The 19,893-nt window shown below is 37.3% G+C and overlaps 2 protein-coding genes across 2 annotated transcripts in view; one reads left to right on the top strand and one right to left on the bottom strand.

The window, feature by feature from the left end:
- The window catches only part of IDH3A (isocitrate dehydrogenase 3 (NAD(+)) alpha), a 17,299-nt gene extending 13,617 nt beyond the window's left edge, over nt 1-3,682 (bottom strand). The window contains 1 exon segment of the mRNA XM_019470675.1: nt 3,505-3,682. Coding sequence (XP_019326220.1) covers nt 3,505-3,682 — 178 coding nt within the window.
- A 13,410-nt stretch (nt 3,683-17,092) lies between these two features.
- Nucleotides 17,093-19,893, top strand: part of CIB2 (calcium and integrin binding family member 2) — a 40,567-nt gene continuing 37,766 nt past the window's right edge. Inside the window, exon 1 of the mRNA XM_019470677.1 lies at nt 17,093-17,121. The gene's annotated coding sequence lies outside the window, so the exon portion shown is untranslated. The remainder of the gene's footprint in view (nt 17,122-19,893) is intronic.

Genomic DNA, 19,893 nt, shown 5'->3' with positions numbered 1-19,893 from the left:
GTGGTGGCTGAGGAGGTACCGTCACGGCATCTACGTAGCGACGAACAAAAGCAGTTTTGCAAGCGGCCTCCAGTTTTGAATCATTTGATACTTTTATAAAATCTCAGCTTCTAGAATTGGGTCGCTTACAGGAAAAAAATAGTCGTTAACAAAAAGGAGTGTCAGGTATTTGTTGCAGCGGAGAAAAAAAAAAACACATGCACTTTAAAGGGTCAAAAAACAAAGCTGTTGAAATAGAGGCAGTTTAAAATTTGTGTTTGCCTTAACTTTTGAGGTACTTGTCTCACTAATTTTAAAAATGTCGATGATCCTATGTGTCAGTTTTAGGAGTCCGCTGAGGCTGTGGCTGTGGGAGGCTCCAGGCTGTGGAGCGTCCCTGAGCAGCATGCGGCAAGGGAGACAACACTGTGGTTACAATGATAAATAAGAATTGAGACAGCGGTCTTAAAGTCCCACCTAAAGCAGTTAAATGCTTATTCTTCTCTATCCTTAAGGGTGGTAAGGTAGCTTGGGATGTTCTTGAGAGTAAAGCACCAGGCTAGAACTTGTTTGACTCAGACCTCTGGGAATGACTGCTTCCTCTGACTTTTAAAAGGTTTTCCTACCTGTGAAATGGTGATAATACCTCCACCTTCTGTTTGATCTGCTTAGACAAACACTGATGCAGAGACTCTCTCATGATATGGTAGGCTCTGCTGTCTAAGTAACAGTGTGGCCATTGCTTGCAATTTTGTTCAGTCAATTTATGTCGACTCTTTTGTTGTCAATTGAAAAAATGAGTTATAGGAATAAACAAGACTCTCAGCTTTGATTTAAAATCAAGACCAAATTTCTAAACTCAGTGGTTGCAAAGAGTGATATAAAATATGAGTCTAATAGTTTAAATTCAAGACAACTTAAAACCAAAACTACCTTTGGTTTCTTATACTTTTTTGGCAACATAAAGATTTGGGTTCTATCTCAGTATAATTTCGTGCCAGTTTTTGGTGATGGAGTTACAAAAATACTTGCGGCCTTTCCATTTACTTACCTCTGTCCTGTATGTGCTTGAAAATGCGGGACTAAGACTGTGTGTTCAGTTTGCTTGTCTTGAAAGTGTGAGTAAGTAGAAATGCTCAGAATTGCACAGCATTAGTAGATGCTCTTTTCTGGGGGTTGCTTGCTCTGGCTCTTCCCCTTTCCCCCCCTCACCCCCCCCAATGACAGGGCACCAGAGGGTACTCACAATTTTTGAAACAGCCTACTATGTGTACGTTTTATTTTATTTTTGATAATGCTTTGAATTGAGAATAGTTTCTCAGATGTTGTCTGTAATGGCAAGTGTGCAGAATTCTCTTGATTTTTCTTCTGGTAACTACTGCTGTTTTTGCATTTTAGTCTTAAAATCCAAATTGGTCCTGTAGATATCTGTACCAAATGTTTCTGTAAAATAATTTTTTTTGTTCAAAGCTTGATCATACTTTTCACATATTGGCTCTTTTGTTGTGCCATCTTTACTTCCCACAGCTTACATGTTCTATTCACTGCTTCCCCCCGCCCCCCCCTTTTGTAAATTGAGGCCTGCTCCCATCTCAGATTGACCTATGATGTTTCTAGGACATTATAGCTGAATTTTTAATGTTTTTACTGTGCTGCTTCCCATGAGATGTATACATCTGTTCTACTCCTTTCTTTATATTTGTTGTTTCTTTTGCTATGATGCTTACCAAAGGACTCCATAAGTGTTAAGTTGATTATGTGCTGATCAGTACGTTCATATTGTTTTCTTGTGTTTTCTGACTGTATCTGCATGTACTTTCTCAGTTTACACTTCGATTGTAAATTGAGAGGAGGGGAGAAATTGGGGAGAAATTATTTTTTACATATATTTTAAACAGCTATTGCAACAGATTTCTGATCTGTGTCTTATAGGTGCTACCATAATAATACTACAATAATAAGCCATTAACAGTGGCTGGTTTGGATCTGTTCTGAGAAGGGCTAAACAACACAGTAACAAAACCATCAGTAGTTGTCTTGCCTAGAAAAAAGATGCCTATATAGAGATTGCAGTAGTTCCTTTCCCCTAGCGATCACTGTGTTGAGACTCCCTATGAGGAAATTCATGATATTAAATGTAGTCTGCTTAGGAAACCATTAATTTTTTTATTATTATTTTGTCCCTGAGGCAAAGCATTGTCTTGTGTAAAGCATCTTAAAAAAAAAAAAAAGTCATTTTTACTTGATTTATTATGGATAAATTAGGCTTAATGAAATGCAGGCAGAAACCTCCATCTTCCAATATAGTGTATTTTATTAAGCTAGATAGATAAGATCATAAACCCAACAAATTTGGCACAAGGTTTTCCTTTCTGTTTGTTTTCTTTAGCATTAAAAATTCTCTACAGAAAGTTCCTGCTCATCATAACGAGTGCATTTGGTCAGATCGTCAGCATCTTTCATCAGTTTGAGGGCCATGAGTTTTGCATCTTTCTCAAGTTCTGTTTATTCATTCATAAGGCAGGGCTCAGTCCCATGAAGCTTTCTCTTATAGGCTAGCACTTCCAGACAAATTTAGTGGGGTCTGAGCATCCTATTGGTCACGTGTCGGAAAATCAACTTTTCTATCTACTGCAGTAGCATCAAACTGTCATTTTCACTCATTTTAGGATTTCTATTTTGTAACTGTGTATTTACAGCTCATTTTTATTTATAGTTTGCAATAACTTAAATAAGAGGCAAGTTGTGACAGTGAAGCATATTACAATGGTAATGTTTTGTAGCTCTGTAGCATTTTTCATTTAAGGGACACACAAGCATTTTAACTATTTTATCTACAAAGCACCTATTGTAGGTGAACATTATTATTCCTCATTTACCTGTGAGCAAACAGAATTGTGAATAGGGTTCAGGTAAATAAAACAAGCCCCAAAGACTCGGGGTGAATTTCCTCAGCATTGGTTGAGAACAGAACCTTTCCCATGTAATCATTGCAAGTAGTGATCATTGTTGTAGTAGAAGGGGGGCCTAACTTAACTTACAGAAAGTAGCAACAGAATAAACATACAGGCAGCCCTTCTAGGTCAAAACTGTTCTTTTTGCTAATAGACTGAGTCTTTATGAAGCGCTAATCTGCAAGGAAACATCTGTGTGGGAGAGAAATTGTTTGAGTATTTGGTGTAATGGGCATGAAATCTTGCAGATTCTTTTCTCCCCAATTAAAAGGATAACTTTTGATTATGTCTATATATGAAAACTCAAAGTTGTAGCAAACCAACTTGATCAGTGAAGGCAGTAGATATGCAACTAGATTGTTAAAACTGTGTGTGGATCTGCTTGTTAACAGGTAAAGTGATCTCTGTTCATAGTCTCTTGATCTTCCTTTGATGAGGAATAAGAGCTTTCATACTTCAACCACAGTCAGATTCTCACTGCATAATTTACAGAGGCAATTTAAGGTAGTATGACCTGTCTGTTGGAGGTTATTAAACTTACACGTCTACTAATGAATCAGAGCAAAGTCACCTGGTGTAGCAGCCATGGCTAGCAACAGTTCAGAGCAGGAGGCTTTGCACTGAAGGTGCTCAGGAGTGCTAGCATGATTTGGCCCACTCCCTGAGCTCTGGCTGTGGAAACACGTCCCTGCAGCTGGGGTCAGATTGCAGCCTTTGGTGGGTGTTAAGCTATTGCAGCTGACAGCCATCTTGCTATAAAATGTTAAATCTGGTGTACGTGGTTGATAGCATATTTTCTGCTCCATGAATTAAACTTTTAAAGCGGATGAACAGTGGCTACTGAACCATGTTCTCTGGTATAATGGCCAGTGTAATGTCAAGACTATTGTATATATACTTATACTACTTAGTAAACTTTATTTGCAACTGATTGCAAGATATATGCTATGTGTTGCTAAATTGCTTAAAATCACATGCTTTGGCAAACAGTTTAGAGCAATTGAAATACAGTAAAGTGTGATGAAAGGCTGGTACTGATAACATTAAGGTCAGATCTTGCTGTGTACATAGAAAAGTATTGATTTGTTGCAGTAATTTATGCTAGGAGTAAGTATTGCTTAACACTCAACTGGCAAATTAAACTAATCTTTGATAAATACAAACAGATATAAAAAGTGAAAAGAGCAAACTGGAAAATTATCTGATCTTTGATACATACAAACAGATAGAAGGAGTCAAGAAGAGTTTGTGCATTATATCGTCTTTAAATTTTACCCAGTTAGTATAGCAAGATAATTATGCAGTGAAACATAGGTACCACTGTAGCATGCTTGAGAAGAACTAGCTAGTATAGTGGAACCCTCAATAATCAGTGTTTGAATCATCTTTTTAAAAATCTGTGCATTTTAATTTTATTTAATAATTGAGAATACTCTTCAGAGTATGGAAAGAAGAATTGAAGACACAGTTTATTTTCTGTCCATATACTCAGTGAGTGCTGCCCCCTTGGTAAGTTGAGTCTTTCTTTTAAAGCAAGAACTTCTAACTCTTTGAAAGCAGTCAACTCTTTTAGCCATACCAGTTTTCCTACATAATTTCTCTACATTAGCATGAAACCAAAGCATTTCTAATACGCAAGAGAAAAGTGGAGGGGGCAGAGTGGAAAGCCAGGCCCAAAGGCATAAACAGGAATATGTCTGTGAACCTCAAGGACTCTACCTCTGGCCTACTTTGTAACCACAAGTAAGTCTTATCTAGTTGGTGTTTTCCACTTAGCCCTTCTGCTTTTTATTGTTATTATTTTGATTCTAAAAATAGAGACTAGCTGATATGTGTGTCATCTAGGATACAGCGGGACCAAGCAGCCAGGAATTTAAAAGCAGGTAAAAAATGAAGAAATGAGATGTTAGTCTTTTCACTGTAGTAATACTGTTAAGTATACAAAATCACAAGATTAAAAGAAATGGAGCCCAATGCACCCCTGGTGTCAATTCACCTCTGTATAATGACATTAAAGATAATTTGGCCATTTATATTTAATCTGATTTGCATAGACAGGCAGCTTGAATTAGGTGGCTATGAAAGGAGTGCTATTTCATGCAAATCACTTGACTATGTATTGGTCTGGTCTGAGTCAGAACAGCTGCTAGCTCTGGCGTTTCAGTAGCACCAGATCATAGATATGAAACATGCTTAATTATATGCCTAACCACTAAAGCCAATGATGAAGCTCATTCAGAGTTGAGGATGTGTAAGAACTTTCAGAACTGTGAAAGTTCTTAATCTCAAGGGGCCCTTATGGATTGTTGTTTTCTGATTCAAAGAAAGAGTGTTAGAAGAGCACTTTTAATAAATAGAAATACTGTATTTTGCAGGTTTGGGTTTTTTCCTTCTTTATGTTCTGACTTGCTTATGGAGAATCTTTTTGAACATAACAAGAACCCAATGCCACTGTACCTTTGGGAAAAGAAAAAAACCCACAACACTAGTGGCTAGAAAAAACAGAGGTCAGTTTGGCCATGTAACACACAGTTGATGCAACTGTCTGATGTTTGACTAGACGCTTGCTGCACTCTTGATCTGATGGCAGGTCATTCAGAGCTTGTATTGTCATTATTATTGCAGCTTCTTCCTTATTTTGAAACTGCTGCAATATATTCTATTGGTAGAATCCATTTCTTTCACTGTTAAAATTCTGATGTTTGCTTATCGCTAATAAGCCTTGTTGAATGCATTCTTATCCCAAGCCATTTATATTGTATATATAGTAACACCTTGTGGTTTTGTAGCTCAAGGCAGTGCTGGTTTGCAGTTAATCAAATCTGCATCTCTGAATGTTACAATCTAAATAAGTCGTCTCTTAGAACAGTCTACAGTTCAGCACTTCGTAGAATGTTTTTACTACATATCCAACACACTTCATAGGATATTTTTACTATGTATACAATACATTTATTCTCAGTCTTATTGTTAAATGTTTGTTCTTTGTTGTTACATGCCAAGGTAAATTGAACTCCTATTATCCAATGCTGTTACCAGGTTAGGATCATTAGAAGCTGTAGGAAAAAGCACCAGATAGTTGTCCAGGTGTTATTAAACATGTTATTATTAAACATGCTAACTTGCTGAGGAAATAATGACCATTGGCAGAGCTGTAGGTAAATAAGGTAGGAATTTTATTAAATATTTATAAACCCTCTCCCGTTCTGTGTGCACAAACGGGAAGTGAGCAGTCCAAGGAAACTTACTCATAACAGGTCTTTCCTCCCTGTTCCCACCCTTTCTCGCTCAGCCTTCTTCCTACTGTTATTATAAGAGCTTATCCTTCTGCAGTGTTAGATAATATAATTTTGTTTGAGTTTATTCATTTTGTCTGTGTGCAACTCTTACATGCTCTTTTATTTATTTTCTTTTTTAATTCTCCCGGAAATACGGAAATAGGGTTGTATTACTTTAAAATACACTGTGAGCCCTCTAGTGGTACTTTCTACCTTTGCTTTAGGCTGCGTAACTTTTTTCTTTCCAGCTGTGCTTGCTTGAGCCGAAGGAGTCAGGTTACGTTTGTTTAAACTGCTTTAATCTTCCTGATTTTTTTGTTATTTATTTAATGTGAGAGGGAATACTTGCATTCACTGGTATACCTGGGAGTTTGGCACCTCTGGTAGGGAACTCGCGTCCGTGGTAGCCAGGGCTGCTTATATCCACAGTGTAGACATAAGCATTTACTGTGGAGCCCCCGCGGCACCTGGTGACGTTGTGGGGACGCTCTGAACACTTCGAGCCTCCATCCAGCTGTATTTAACATTGGCGGCATGGTACAGGTCAGATCCAAGCGCTGACTAGGATGTACTTTTATCTGTGGGGAGACCAGCTGCAGAAACGTTTACTCTGCTAATTCATTTTTCTAGTTACTCGACTTGCTCTGTGTGTGTGTGTGTGTAATACGACTGCGCTACCGAGCGCCGTCGGGTGACGCAAAGCTGCTCTAAAACGTGAAGGTGCCGAGCAGGAGCGCCCTGAAGTCGCGGAGTGAAGAAGCAAGTGAGACACCGGGGCAGCAGAGAGCTGATTTCTTCTAGTACTGGCTACTCGTTTTTTACGTTATAAAAGCTCTGTATGCCTCTTAGAAAAGCATCTGAAAAAGGGGGAGAATGGCATCGCTGGTTTTGGGCGACACCTGCCTGTGATATTAACGCTTTCCTTCTTGGCACACTCAAGTCCAGCCTTTGCAAAGATTTCCCAATACTGCGTCCTTCCTCATTGGACAGGTACAGTCAAAACCAGTTCAATGCAGGCTTTGGGATTTTTTCAGCACATTCACAGAGTATACGTGCTCTAAATGCCTACAATACAGAGGAATCCAGCTACTTCTAATGGGATGCATTTGCATAGAGGAAGAATTCCTCATTTAAGATGGGTAATAAGCAAACGATATTTACTGATGAACAGCTAGATGCCTACCAGGTAAGATATCTTAGTTTGCATTAGGGGAAGGGAAGGAGTAATCTTAATATGTTTGTGGGTTTTTTTTGTTTTGGGGATTGTTTTTTCCAAATATAACTGCAAACTTAATTTGTAGCCTGCATGCATATAGTCTACTGTTCCTTCCCAGTGACTGTAATAGTATTCTAAGGATTGGCTGCTGAATATACTCAGTTTAATTTCCTTCTCTGTATACAAGGAAAGGAGTGAAATCTTCAATGTCTGGGCTAGGAAGCAGGATAAAGACGGTGACTAGCTTGACAATGAGAGTTTTTAGTAGAATCTTTCTGTTGAGTGTTTTGTAAAGAAGAACGTGTAGCAATAACGTCTTTTTCTCTCCCTTGTTCGTGTGTAGTGGGGGGGGGGGGGGGGGGGGGGGGGGGAGGTCTTACCTAATTTCACTTCTCCTGAGGAAAAGTCATAGAAATATGCTTAGTGTAATTCCAGAATAGGTATCTTATGCTGGCATCCACTACTGGATGGCAGTTTCTTACCTTGACAGAAGTAGTATGCATTTTATGTCCAGGGATAGCTTATTGGTGGTACTTTATTTACTTCACACTGCATCTGAATTTTTAATAGGGTAAAAAAATAATAATTCCCAGTTTTCCCTCATCTTTCAGCATACCACAAATCTTACTGAAATGGATTGCGGGAAGCTATCTGCACAGTGGGCATCTTGAACAAGTTTCTGAAAATACAGTGAGGCAATAAATCGAATAGAAGTGTGCTGAAGAAGGAGGCAGCTGACTACTTATTATGAGATGCAGACAGGGCTGGCTGCAGTGCTCTGTTCTCTTACATGAAGTGATAAACATAGACAGAAATAACAGCGCAGGAAATTAACATTTATTTTATCTCATGATAACCAAGGGACAGATCCAGCGCACACAAAAGTAAATAACTTTCTTTTTACCTTCAGGATCTTTGACTCAAGTCCTTGGAGTAGAAACTATGATTTTTAAATACTAATTGTAGTTGTCATTGTAGGAAATGTGAAAATGGAGCTTCTTTAATTTCCACTTTGTCACACATCTCGCCCTCACCAGCAGTCTGTCACTGTAATGGATTAGTCTAAGCTAGTGGTCTTAGACTGAGTAGTCTAAGACCCAAAAAGGCTTTTTTACATCCCTGCTGAATACGCAAGAGGGAAATCAAAGATCTGTAAAACACCAGTGTCTGTCTTCCTACTACCAATAAAAGTGAACACAGAACAGAGACAACTGCAGTGAAACAAAACAAAATCCTAATGTAATTAATGTTATCTTCTTGACATAAACTGGCAAATGCAAGAGCTGAAATGTCATCCCTAATTCACTACGCTTCATGTAGAAATTGCCTTTCTCTAATGGCTTTTGCAGCCCCTGCCTTGCATAATGCTGGGTAATTGATCTCAAAGCCTGGCAGTAGTTAGGCCCAGTGGATTGAGTCAGCCTATGGGATTTCTCTGTTACAGGTGGACTTGTAGTTCATTAGTATAGTGCTAGATAATTTTTGGCTACTAATAGCACTTGTTATAGATGGTAAGTACAATAAAATAACAAGTTTCAGGACAATAACTAACCTCCAGAATTTGTCAGGAAGGAATATTAGCCTCATGTTGTGAACAATCAGATAAAGTCCTTATTTTGATGGTGATTTGCCTCTGATCCATTAGTTATTGCATACCTCTTGGATCTTTTAAGCATAGAAATCCTGGGGTTACTGCTGTAGCCATCCACACAGAGAGCTCTTGCCTGTCCGCTGCATTCTGGGGGAGTATGCAGTTGCTGTAATACAAACGGAGCTGTTTGACTTGGAGTTTGCCACCTTACCTGCTTTTTACTCATTTGTGGAATTCCTCCAGAACAGAAAAGGAGATAATGGGGTAATGGTTCCATAATTTTTAAAATGCAGGTTTTTCATTTCTTGAAACAGCAGTTGGGTTGTCAGGTCCTCTGAACACTGGACCAAAGTAAAACACTGTGTAGCAGGGTCCACTTTGCAACAGTCTGTTGTGCACATCTGTACCCCAGGGTACAGCCAGGCATCTTCATATAAATTGCTTTTAAAATGGATCATCGATTAACCCTTTTTTTTCCCCCCAAACGAGAACTAGGCAACTTCTTATGAGTTTTTATGTCTATGAGTTGGTACTGTACTCCTTACAATAATACCCAGGGTTACAGAGTCCGTAGTATCAGTATGGCAGAAGCAAGAGAGTCAACTGGATCCTTTTTGTAAAACAGATGTTTTTTTTTCAATTCCCCACAGTTCCTATTAGAAGACTGTTCAAAACCTCACTCCCCTCATGGTTAGACTTGTAATTTCTTTATTTGAATATATTTCTGGCCGTTGTAGTTGTAACTTCTACCATTTTTGTCTTTAACACAAATTGCTCTGAGCTTATAGCACCTGAATGCTACTTTAGTAGTGAAATCTTTTTTTTTTTTAAATGCATTATGTTTTAAGCACTTGTTCCATAGGAGACACTATGAGATGGAAAAGTGAGAAGTGAATGTGCTTAAAGTATGGTAAAACCATATGTAAGTGGCTCTAGTTTTCAGGAGTAAAGATTAAGCTGCAGAAAAATCACCTGCTTGAAGAGCTAGCATACATAAATCTCAGATCATTAATATGATAATTAATGAAATAAACCTTATTTGATTTGTCTAAAACTTTCTGAAATGCCCGTGTAGAAACTTTTTTTGCATATAAACTATCATATTAAAGAGTGACTTTTTAGCAGAACCTTTACATTTACATGAAATAATTGTAAATCTGGTCACCCACGCGATGATCTCAATGTTTTTAGTAGATGAGTGTTTTAAATACTCTTCATTAAGACTGGTGATGGGTGGCCAGTTGAAACTGTTTGTAAGAGAGATGCATAATAGGACTTCATAGTATTAAACCTCTCATAGCTTTTTTTTTTTTTTTTTAAATTCAGAATAGGTAGAGGCAAATTATCTAAAGAAAAACTGGAAAGCTCCTAACACCTTGTCATATCATCTGTTCTTAAGATAGTGTTCTAGTTGGCAGCTCTTTAAATTTTTATAAGCTTAGTGAAATGTTCTGGAAATTAGGCTTTTGCAAGCATTGGTTTCCTCATTGAGATTCACCTCATTTAAGAAGTTAGCCTTGTAAGAAAATGAATTCTACTGGGGATTGCTGCTTCTTATGCCCTTAGAGTACTTGACTGTTTTGGGGTTGTTTTTGTGGGTTTCTGTTTGTTTGTTTGTTTTTTACATAAAATGCAAAATCTAACCAAGGTCTGGTTAGGAAGAAGGTAAGGATTAATTAGCAAGAAAGATGTATTTCATTGCAATCAAAGAACATTTTAAAATTAAGCTTTAAAAAGTTGTCTACAGATTTTGGAGGCCAAGTCTCATAATGAGAAAAGAAAATGAATGGGAATTTTAGGTTTTTTTTGAGCAATGCTGTATAAAGATGCTTGGAGCAATAGAAAATAAAGGTATATAATAAAGCAACGTCAGAGCCATATATTGGCCTCAGTGCACTGCATTCTCACTGATGAACAATTATATTGAGTAGGAAATGCATAGAAACTGTGCTTGGGGTATGGACAAACTACTCCACTGTTCAATCAATCTCATTGCCTTTTCTGGGTTACTCGAATAAGTGGTCTGAATTTGATATGAATTTGATTCTAATTTTTTTCTTAATAGACAGAACTTAGAGAATATAGGGCACAAATACTTTATATCAGATATTACTGGTTTTATTGCAAGCCATTTCTTTTTGTATTTGTTCATTAACGGGATTATTTACTCTACGTTATTTAATGCAGCCTCAAAACAAACTGATGTTTATCCTGGCTGTCTTCTAGGCAATATTGCAATAAAAGATAGTAATATGAAATACTTACTTGCTTCTTTTACACAAGAATTTGTCTATTACAGAACTAACTTTTTTCCTTTTATTAAAATTCTAGTCTAAGTGGGATTCAACTATATTTCATGAGAATTATGCAAAATCAGATGAAAAAAGTTACGTTATGATCTGTCAAGAAATGCCATTTATAAAGTGAAACTAGGTCATCAAGCTATTTTTTGATTTTAAAAAGCTATGCTTGACTTAATTGGGATCTCTTATGAAAATGAACCCTTTGCAAGAATACAAAAAGTGTATTCATCACAGGTTCTCCAGGATCTTCTGGAGTACTTTTCAGTTTGATAGAGTATTGTTGTTAATGTGCAATTTTGAAGTAGCATAATAATGGAACAAGGTTTTTGTGAATTACCCTTTAGTCAGATTCTAGTTTCATGTTACCATTTGGTGCCTATGTAGATTGAGCAAAATTACATTTGTTGACAGTTTGTTTCTTCTTCAGTCCTTGCTAATGTCTAACTGTTTTTACTCCCATGTTGCAGTATAAATATATAAACTGGTTCTTATAGCTGCAGATTTTTCCTCCTGAAACTCAGTGGCTGTGTTAGTTGTTGTGGCTGTAGTTCTAAAATGTATATGATGACAAATAAAGATAGGCTGGATGTTAAAATCTCCATTGACATTCTGATGCAACCAGATTTTTTTAAGATAAAAGTCCATCTACCAATACTATTATTAATGCAGATACTAACTCTGACAGGATTTTTTTTAGTGTTTAAATCTGGATTCGCTAAAGTACTTGCACAGCTACGCAACTTAAAGACTGTGGCTAGTCTCATTGACTTCCAGTAAGTCTTCATATATTTACAGTGATGAAAATACGTAAGTATCTTGCTGACTCAGTCTTGCACAACTCTATACCAGTCTTAGTTGTATGGCAACTAGAATAAAAGTATTGCATTTGTAAAATGTTACCAGAATAGAGTTAATAATAGATCTTACGTGAAAGTTCATTTGCTTCTGTCCAGCACCTTTTTGATTACTTCATAGGATGATGTGTTTATGGTGTTTGGATTAAATGTTCTTACACACATTGTGTACTTTTGGCACAGTACAAAACATCATTTGTGATTTTAAAAATGAAATCTCTGAAATAATTTGTTTGAAATATTAACATTTAAAATGTTGCAGCATTCGGTACTTCTCATTTATTAAAAGCTGCTCAGTAAGATAGCTATATGGATCTAATCTGTCTGGCCTTGAGGATATTGTCAAAATTCCTGTTAGTCACTGGTTTACTTTATCTGTGGCTTGCTGGCTTTTGTTTGAGACTGTTTTTCTAATTTGGAGTGATTTTGTATTACTAAGACTGATTTATATTATTTCCTTATTTGTAAAATTTTCCAATGGAGCTGTTGCAGGATCAGAATAAACCTGCCTTTATGAAACTATACATATAAAAGGCAAAATTATGTATGTATTGTCTTAGAGGAGAAATATGCATTAAGGGGTTTAAGAAATGTTATTTCACAGTAGCTTTGCATACTTGAGTATTGCTATTCTTTCGTTCTATTGTTTCTTTCTCCAGTTTTTCGTCTTTTCTGTAGAGAAGTGTTTTGCTTATCTATGCGAAATTAGTCTTATTTGAAAACTGTGCTTTATGCACAATGATAATTGCTTCTAAAAGTGGTAAGTGATAATCTTCCATTCAGTGGACTCTGCTGCCATTCATAAACTGCATGCTGCACTTTGGTATTGGCAATAGATCCCACTGAACAAATTACATGTGGTCTGGTTCTGGAGCCATACCTCACGTTACGCCGTGTATGCACACTTTACACAAAGTTAAGTACTTGGTTCTGGAGCCATACCTCACGTTACGCCATGTATGCACACTTTACACAAAGTTAAGTATCGGCATTCTCAGCACAGTTATCTCTATTCCTATTTTTCATTCAAATCCCTGTAGAACTAAACACAGCGCTGAACCGCTCTAGGAGTTTGCAGTGAAGTCTTACAGACTAGAGGAAAAGGTAGTGGACCACCATGTTTCACTCTGTTCCTGTTTTGTCCTAAACCTGCATTCACCTGACATAGGAAAACAATGAATAAAACTCTAACAGCCTGTACATTCTGCTGTTTTATAAAGTAAATTTTAAGAGCAGAGACCATTAACCCTCCTTTACAAGCTATGTTGAGTGACTTGCAGAAAGTCACACTACCAGCCAAGAGCAAAGCCACCCATGGAACCTAAATACACCAGCTATCTGACTCTTTTCTCTGCAAAATATTTTAATGACCAGTTAAGCCACCTAAATGCCAAATTTGAGAACCAAGTCCCATTATACAAGCTAATGATCTCATTGAAGTCAATGGGAAATTTTCTGTTTGCTTTATTTTATTCACTTTGCCAGATATAAGGAAGTGGATAATTGCAGATTTGTTTAAGTGGTATCTTACCTCCAAAAAACCAGCAGTGATCCTTTGTCAGACTTCTAATTAACTTGATTATTAAGGGCACAAGGACAGACCGAGTGGGATGGTTGATCTTAGAAAAGGAGCACGTATTTTCTCAGGGGCTGGAGTAGGTGACCTTTCAAGGCTCTATTCTAAATAACCTAAAACCCACAAGGGGCCTCCTGTTAGCAGAAGTTTTTCACGCCATTGTATAGCATTAGAAATAAAAGCAATGATTCTCAGGATAAATTCTTGCCAGAAATCTTGAATTGATAAGAATTATGAAAACGCTGGTAACATTTATTTGTTCAGTATTTAGTTTGTGCTTTTCTAGCACGACTCCCAGTGGCTTTAATGTCCAGACAGAATAGACAGGTTGCTTTTTAAGTTCATAATAAACTCAAATACAGTCCACATAATAGCAAATGTGTTCCATGATGTCTCTGGCTTGAAGGAAGATGAACGTCATCATATGCATAAGTGACAAATGCTTTCCAGGACCCACTTCACCTTTCCTTATGAGGGAGTTAATTTAACTATTTATTGTCCATCATTGTGTATTTTGTGTATGAATGAAGTAGCCAGAAGAAAATTGGATGATTCACTTCCGTGTTTCTTTGGCCAAAAGTCTTTAATTAAATTGGAATTAAATTGCTAGAGTTCCAGCAACTGTAAAATGTAATTATGTTATTTAGACCCTTGTTCCATCATGACTTTAATCCAACTTAGGGCTGTGCTTTCAAAAAAAAAGGGCAGTCCTGCACCTCTTTCCTGCCATCAACAGAAACTTGTTTTAGCTTAATCTCTTGTACCAGTGCTACCGACGCTATATTCTAAGCCACTAAAAGGAAATGATCCAAGCTGGAAATTAATCCATTTTTGCTAGGTTAGTTTCCAAACACATTAGTTCCTTCCTTCAGAGTTCTCCGATGGAGTTGTGAAGTCCGCATAAAGGAAGAGGCAGAAATAAGAAGCTGAGAGAAGCAAGAGAGATGGCTGGACTTCCCGTTCAGAGATAGCTTGGAGCTATGGCTTTTACATTTGCTATTTGAGACCAGGCAGGCTTCTTAATGGTAAAGCATTTCTTAAGTGGTGTGTATGATCTTGCTGTGGATCAAAACTATAGGCCAGGTCACAAGGAATTTGTGGTTCTCTGACCCTAAGTAGCTTTAAGATCGCTGCAAGTGGTCTGTGAAACCACTGTAAATTTTTTTGACACGCCTCATCCCTGACACACAATTCCATGTAACTGGCGGGGCATAATTGGAATACTGCAGTCAGTAACAGTGGTCAGGCAGATACTTGCAACTACTTTTGTTATAAAGGTTTTCAATATTAGTGGGTTTTAGTTTATATTAGTAAAAATTCTGTTTGATTAAAAAAAAAAGGCAGACAATAGTGTTTGTAAAAGACATGAGGTGACTCAGATTTAAAAAAAAAAAATATGTGGACCTTCAGTAAAAAAGGTTTATGATCTGACGTCTTAATGTGTCTTCCAGTGGCATTTTTGCATGATTTCTGGAAGGTAAAGGGTAACTCTTCTTTTTCATCTTTATCTCCATTTGCATATCAATACCCTGTCAGCTTTCTAGTTAAGTAACAGTGTCTGCTGTTTTCTCAAGCCTGTATAATTAGGGGATGATTGCTGCTGAGGGCATCACAATTATTTGTGAGATTACACCTGCCTTTCGTTAGTAAATGAAGCATCCTTAAGTGACAGTTTGACCGTAAGTATTGAATGTGCTGGAATTAATGAAGACTTAACCAGCTGGCTCCTATTTCACTTTGTGCAGTTCCAGACAATGTGACATCAGTGTCAGCAGCTCACAAGGTGCTTCCTATTGTGCCTTGTAACACTATTCTGCTACACAATACACTGAAGGAAGAGCTGCTTCTCCTGCCACTTCATATGGAGGAGAGCAAGCAAATTCAATAATTGATACCATGCAGGACTGATAGCATACCTGGATACCTGAGACAAGCTGTTTGACTGCTTCAGCTAGCTGTGATCACTTGCTTTTCCCCTCCTTGGAAGAAGCAGGCATTTAGCCAGAATGGTTCTCAGCTTAGGAAAGAAATGCTTTTTCACTAGTTGGCTGAAGAGCAGGACTGGGGGAGTCATACTAGTTGTATGTACTCTTAAATATGACTTACCAAGTCTCATGATGTTACCTTGTCACTAGCTGATTTAAAAATATGATTTATTTTAAATATGTTTACATTAAAGGAGGAAAACTACTAAGAGCTAAATTCTTAGGCACGTGTCTTACCACATCACATGGGCCTGTGAGAAGTGGATAATCAGGAAGAATTTTGTGGTTTGGTTGTTGTTCCCTATATATACACATGCTCATCAGCCAGTAGCTCTAAGATGAGAAGATGCATATTCTCTGAATTTATCACCTGAACAATGTTTTAAATTGATCATCCAATATTTCATTGCCACCAGTGTTCCTAGTTTTGGATGCAGGGCAGAGTTTGCCCTAAATATATATTACATAATATAGTGGAGATCAGGGGATATTTCTGTTAATGGAATGGGACTGATTATTATGGTTCCTCACAGCACCTGAAAATATAACTTGTTTTGTGACTGATGTAGCAATACATGAAAATGCAAACTGTTTCACTGCTTATGTTATGGTTCTTTTGTGAAGTGTATGAATTCTTCTAGCAAAATGCAGATGTTCATAAAGAGTGAATTAAACCAGTGTAAGTGCAGTCCCACCACAGAGCCATTCAGAATGCAGGCGAACGCTTGTAAGCTCTTCTTTCATGTTCAGCCAGCTCTACTTTGCATTCTAGTAAGTTATTTCAAATTCTGTGATACCACAGGGAAAGTTGAATAGTTTGCCGGCTGTTTGGAGCAGGGGCTGTCCTTCTATCCATGTTCCTAACATATGGGAGTTTGCAGCCTTCGCCGAAGGGACCACAATGCAAAGTAATTGTTAGCATAATAAGTACATGACTTTTATTATTAAATCAGTTGTCTCTAATAGAGGAATACTCTCAAGTTAGAAGATAGTTTTCTTAATCTATTTGTTATTTATAGCTTTCTAGATCCATTTATTGAATGTTTTTGGCCTATACCTTACTTTTTTGATTTAATATTGTTTCTGGTCATTCCACAGTGGAGAAGTATTTCAGCAAGCTGGTTTTTTTTTTCCCTCCTGAAGTTTCACATTAACAATATTTTTTTTTTTTACTGATAGCCCTGTCCTTAGGACATTTCAGTTCATTTATAGCGTATAGTGCTTTCTGAGTCAAAAGCAGATGGTACACAAATGGCATCTTTAATGTTTTTCTGCCACATCCGAGTTTCCTTCCAAAAGGTTGAATTTCAGTATTTCTATAGTACAATAATATGTTTTGTTTTTTAACAGGATTGCACGTTCTTCACTCGGAAAGAAATCCTTCGGTAAGTAAATTGTATTAAATTTTTCCTTCATGATTCATATGGAAGGGACTAAATCTTTTTTCTGACTTGTGAGGAAACTAAATAAAGCCAGTTATTTTGCATGAAAAAATGAGTGTAGGATTGGACTCAAGATGTGCTTACAATATGTAAATGTGTATAAGGAAACAGATAGTGATCAGCTTAATGTCAATATCAGAGACTTTTCTAGGGATAAGCCATTGAAAGTTGAGATCCAGTGACTTTTTTGAAAGGAATTTGCTGCTTTTCTGCTCAGTTATACCAATGAGGGCACATCCTTCAGTCAGTACAGGTTTCGGTATGGACTTAAGTGTGGGGAAAACTGGTGGAACTTAAACTGCAGAGCACTGAGAATGCTGTTTCTGTACAAACTTCCCCTACAGAAAGTCACAAAGATTGGGATCACTGTTTGCAATAGAAGGGACTTGGTTTTTTTCAGTAGTGATGGATTGAGCCAAACTGAAGTAATTTCTGCCTCTGTGTATGCTGACTTCTTGCCCTGGATCCTGCCATGGATTCTTGATCTTTTAACCATTCAGATTAAGGATCTGTAGAAGTATGACATAGATCCTGTCCCGTCAATATACCTGTTGTTTTTCGTGAGGATTTTTGCCCCATTAGGGAGTGAGAATAAATCGGTGGTATGTGTCTAGACCTATGAGCTCATAATGCTTCAGGATTCTCAAATCTGAATAGCTTCTCAGACATAAGAAGCCTTTGTTTTCATAAACGTTGGGAACTGCTTTGAGATCAAAAATAGACATGGTCTCTGAGAGAAATGTTCTCTGCCTTTGCTCTGTCACTGTAAACCTCAGTAAGACTGATGTTAGTGACTCTATCAAGGCAAAAACTAATGGTATGGCTTTGAGTTGGGTGCTTTATTTTTTGCTGGAAAAATAGAGGTGGTATTTCAGCTAATTTCTTGCATACCTTGTTCTCATTACTGACAGAGAAATGATGCATTCACTCCTCAGCAGTGCACAAGATCTCTGAGGCCACTGTGCAGTAAGAACATTGCAATACCACCACCTAAGCCAGGATTTAATTTGGTCCCAGTCCCTCTTATATAATCGTTATGGTTTAAAATTTAGTCACATTGTTGGAGTACATTTTCATGATACACGGTGGTGTGACTAAATGAGTCAGAATATGTGTGCAGTGAGTGGGTGATAGCTCGCCCAAAGATAAGCTGTGCTTAATGCAGGCTGGCTCCAACAGAGATACTGGTGTCCTCAAAACGAGTCAAGGCTACACAAAAGTCAATTACCATAGCATGGATGTAGTGTCTTTAGCAAGCATTCCTCAGCTGTTTTCATGATACACGGTGGTGTGACTAAATGAGTCAGAATATGTGTGCAGTGAGTGGGTGATAGCTCGCCCAAAGATAAGCTGTGCTTAATGCAGGCTGGCTCCAACAGAGATACTGGTGTCCTCAAAACGAGTCAAGGCTACACAAAAGTCAATTACCATAGCATGGATGTAATGTCTTTAGCAAGCATTCCTCAGCTGCGAACCTCTAGGAATGATGCATAATCATTAGCTGTAAAGAAGTGTCATTCTGTGTTTGTGGTACCCTACAAAAAGTCGTGCAGCTTAAATAAAAATGAATGGTCGCTGTATGTTCTGTCAGGGCTGCAAACGTTGTTAGTTCTGCTTGAGAACACTGACTTTGGCAATAAAGGAATTTGTTATCACAATTCATTCAGAAAAGCAGCTGTGAGTCCAAAATAAGAGACTTTATGGTTTAGACGTCAGAAGTGATTCGGTGATATTCCTGTACTGTCATTAGTTCCAGCAGTTGGATATGGAATAAAAGATGTCCCTGTGTAGCCACCAAATCTCAGATACATACATTATTCAGCCAGAAGAAAAAATCCCTCGTGGTTTAGTGTGATTTCCTGTATAAAACAAACCTTTAGCCACCTTCTAAGTCTTTTAAAAATCAACAAATACTGTTCTTCTGTTTCACAGGGCTACCTTGATAAACAACTTCTGAAATAAATTTGTTTGGATTGGATAAACTGAAAAAACTGATTTATATTTCTAACATCCCCTTTAAACTCAAAATTGTTAAAAGCTTTGTAAACAGTGAATTACTTATATTTATACTGTGTTCCTATTAGGGAAATAATTATGAATTAAGGATCTTACATTTTACGTAAGTTAAGGTTCTCTTTGTCGCTTTGAATACCTGATCTAATCGGAGACTTTGGACCCTTCCAGGGGAAGTGATTTGTAAACGGTGATACTATGTCATCTTGCTCTTAGGAGTAATTTCTTTTTCTCCTTTGGGATAACCTTTAAGGAAATACTGGAATTAGCCTGAAAGAATCATTGATTTCCACTGCGAGAAGAAAAGTGACTGATTTTGGTATTGTACACCTAAAATACATTTAGAGAAAAATCTGTGGACAAATAGGAAGCCTAAAACATGTGTAGTACAGGCCCAATTTAAAGAATATGACATAAAACGTGACCAATTTTATAGCAAGACTGTAACATTGGTGGGGGGAGAATGGACTTAGAACTGTAAAATGCTGATGAAAGAAAGGAAATAAGGAATCAAGTATCTCCACAGAAGTTGTAATTAGGAAACTGCTGAATCTGAATAGGCAAACTTTTTTTTTTTAATCTGGAAAACAACATTTCCAAACTGTAAATTTGAACCATCATATGCAACTGAGAAAACACAGAAAGTGTACTTTGAAACATACACTGCAGATTTCAAGAAAAGATATTCTAAAGTAATGAAAT

Source organism: Aptenodytes forsteri, unplaced genomic scaffold (genome assembly GCF_000699145.1).
Source record: "Aptenodytes forsteri isolate BGI_AS27 unplaced genomic scaffold, ASM69914v1 Scaffold239, whole genome shotgun sequence".
NCBI classification, from domain to species: Eukaryota; Metazoa; Chordata; class Aves; order Sphenisciformes; family Spheniscidae; genus Aptenodytes; species Aptenodytes forsteri.
Note: the sequence above shows the minus strand (reverse complement) of the source record. Positions and strands in the feature narration are given on the sequence as shown.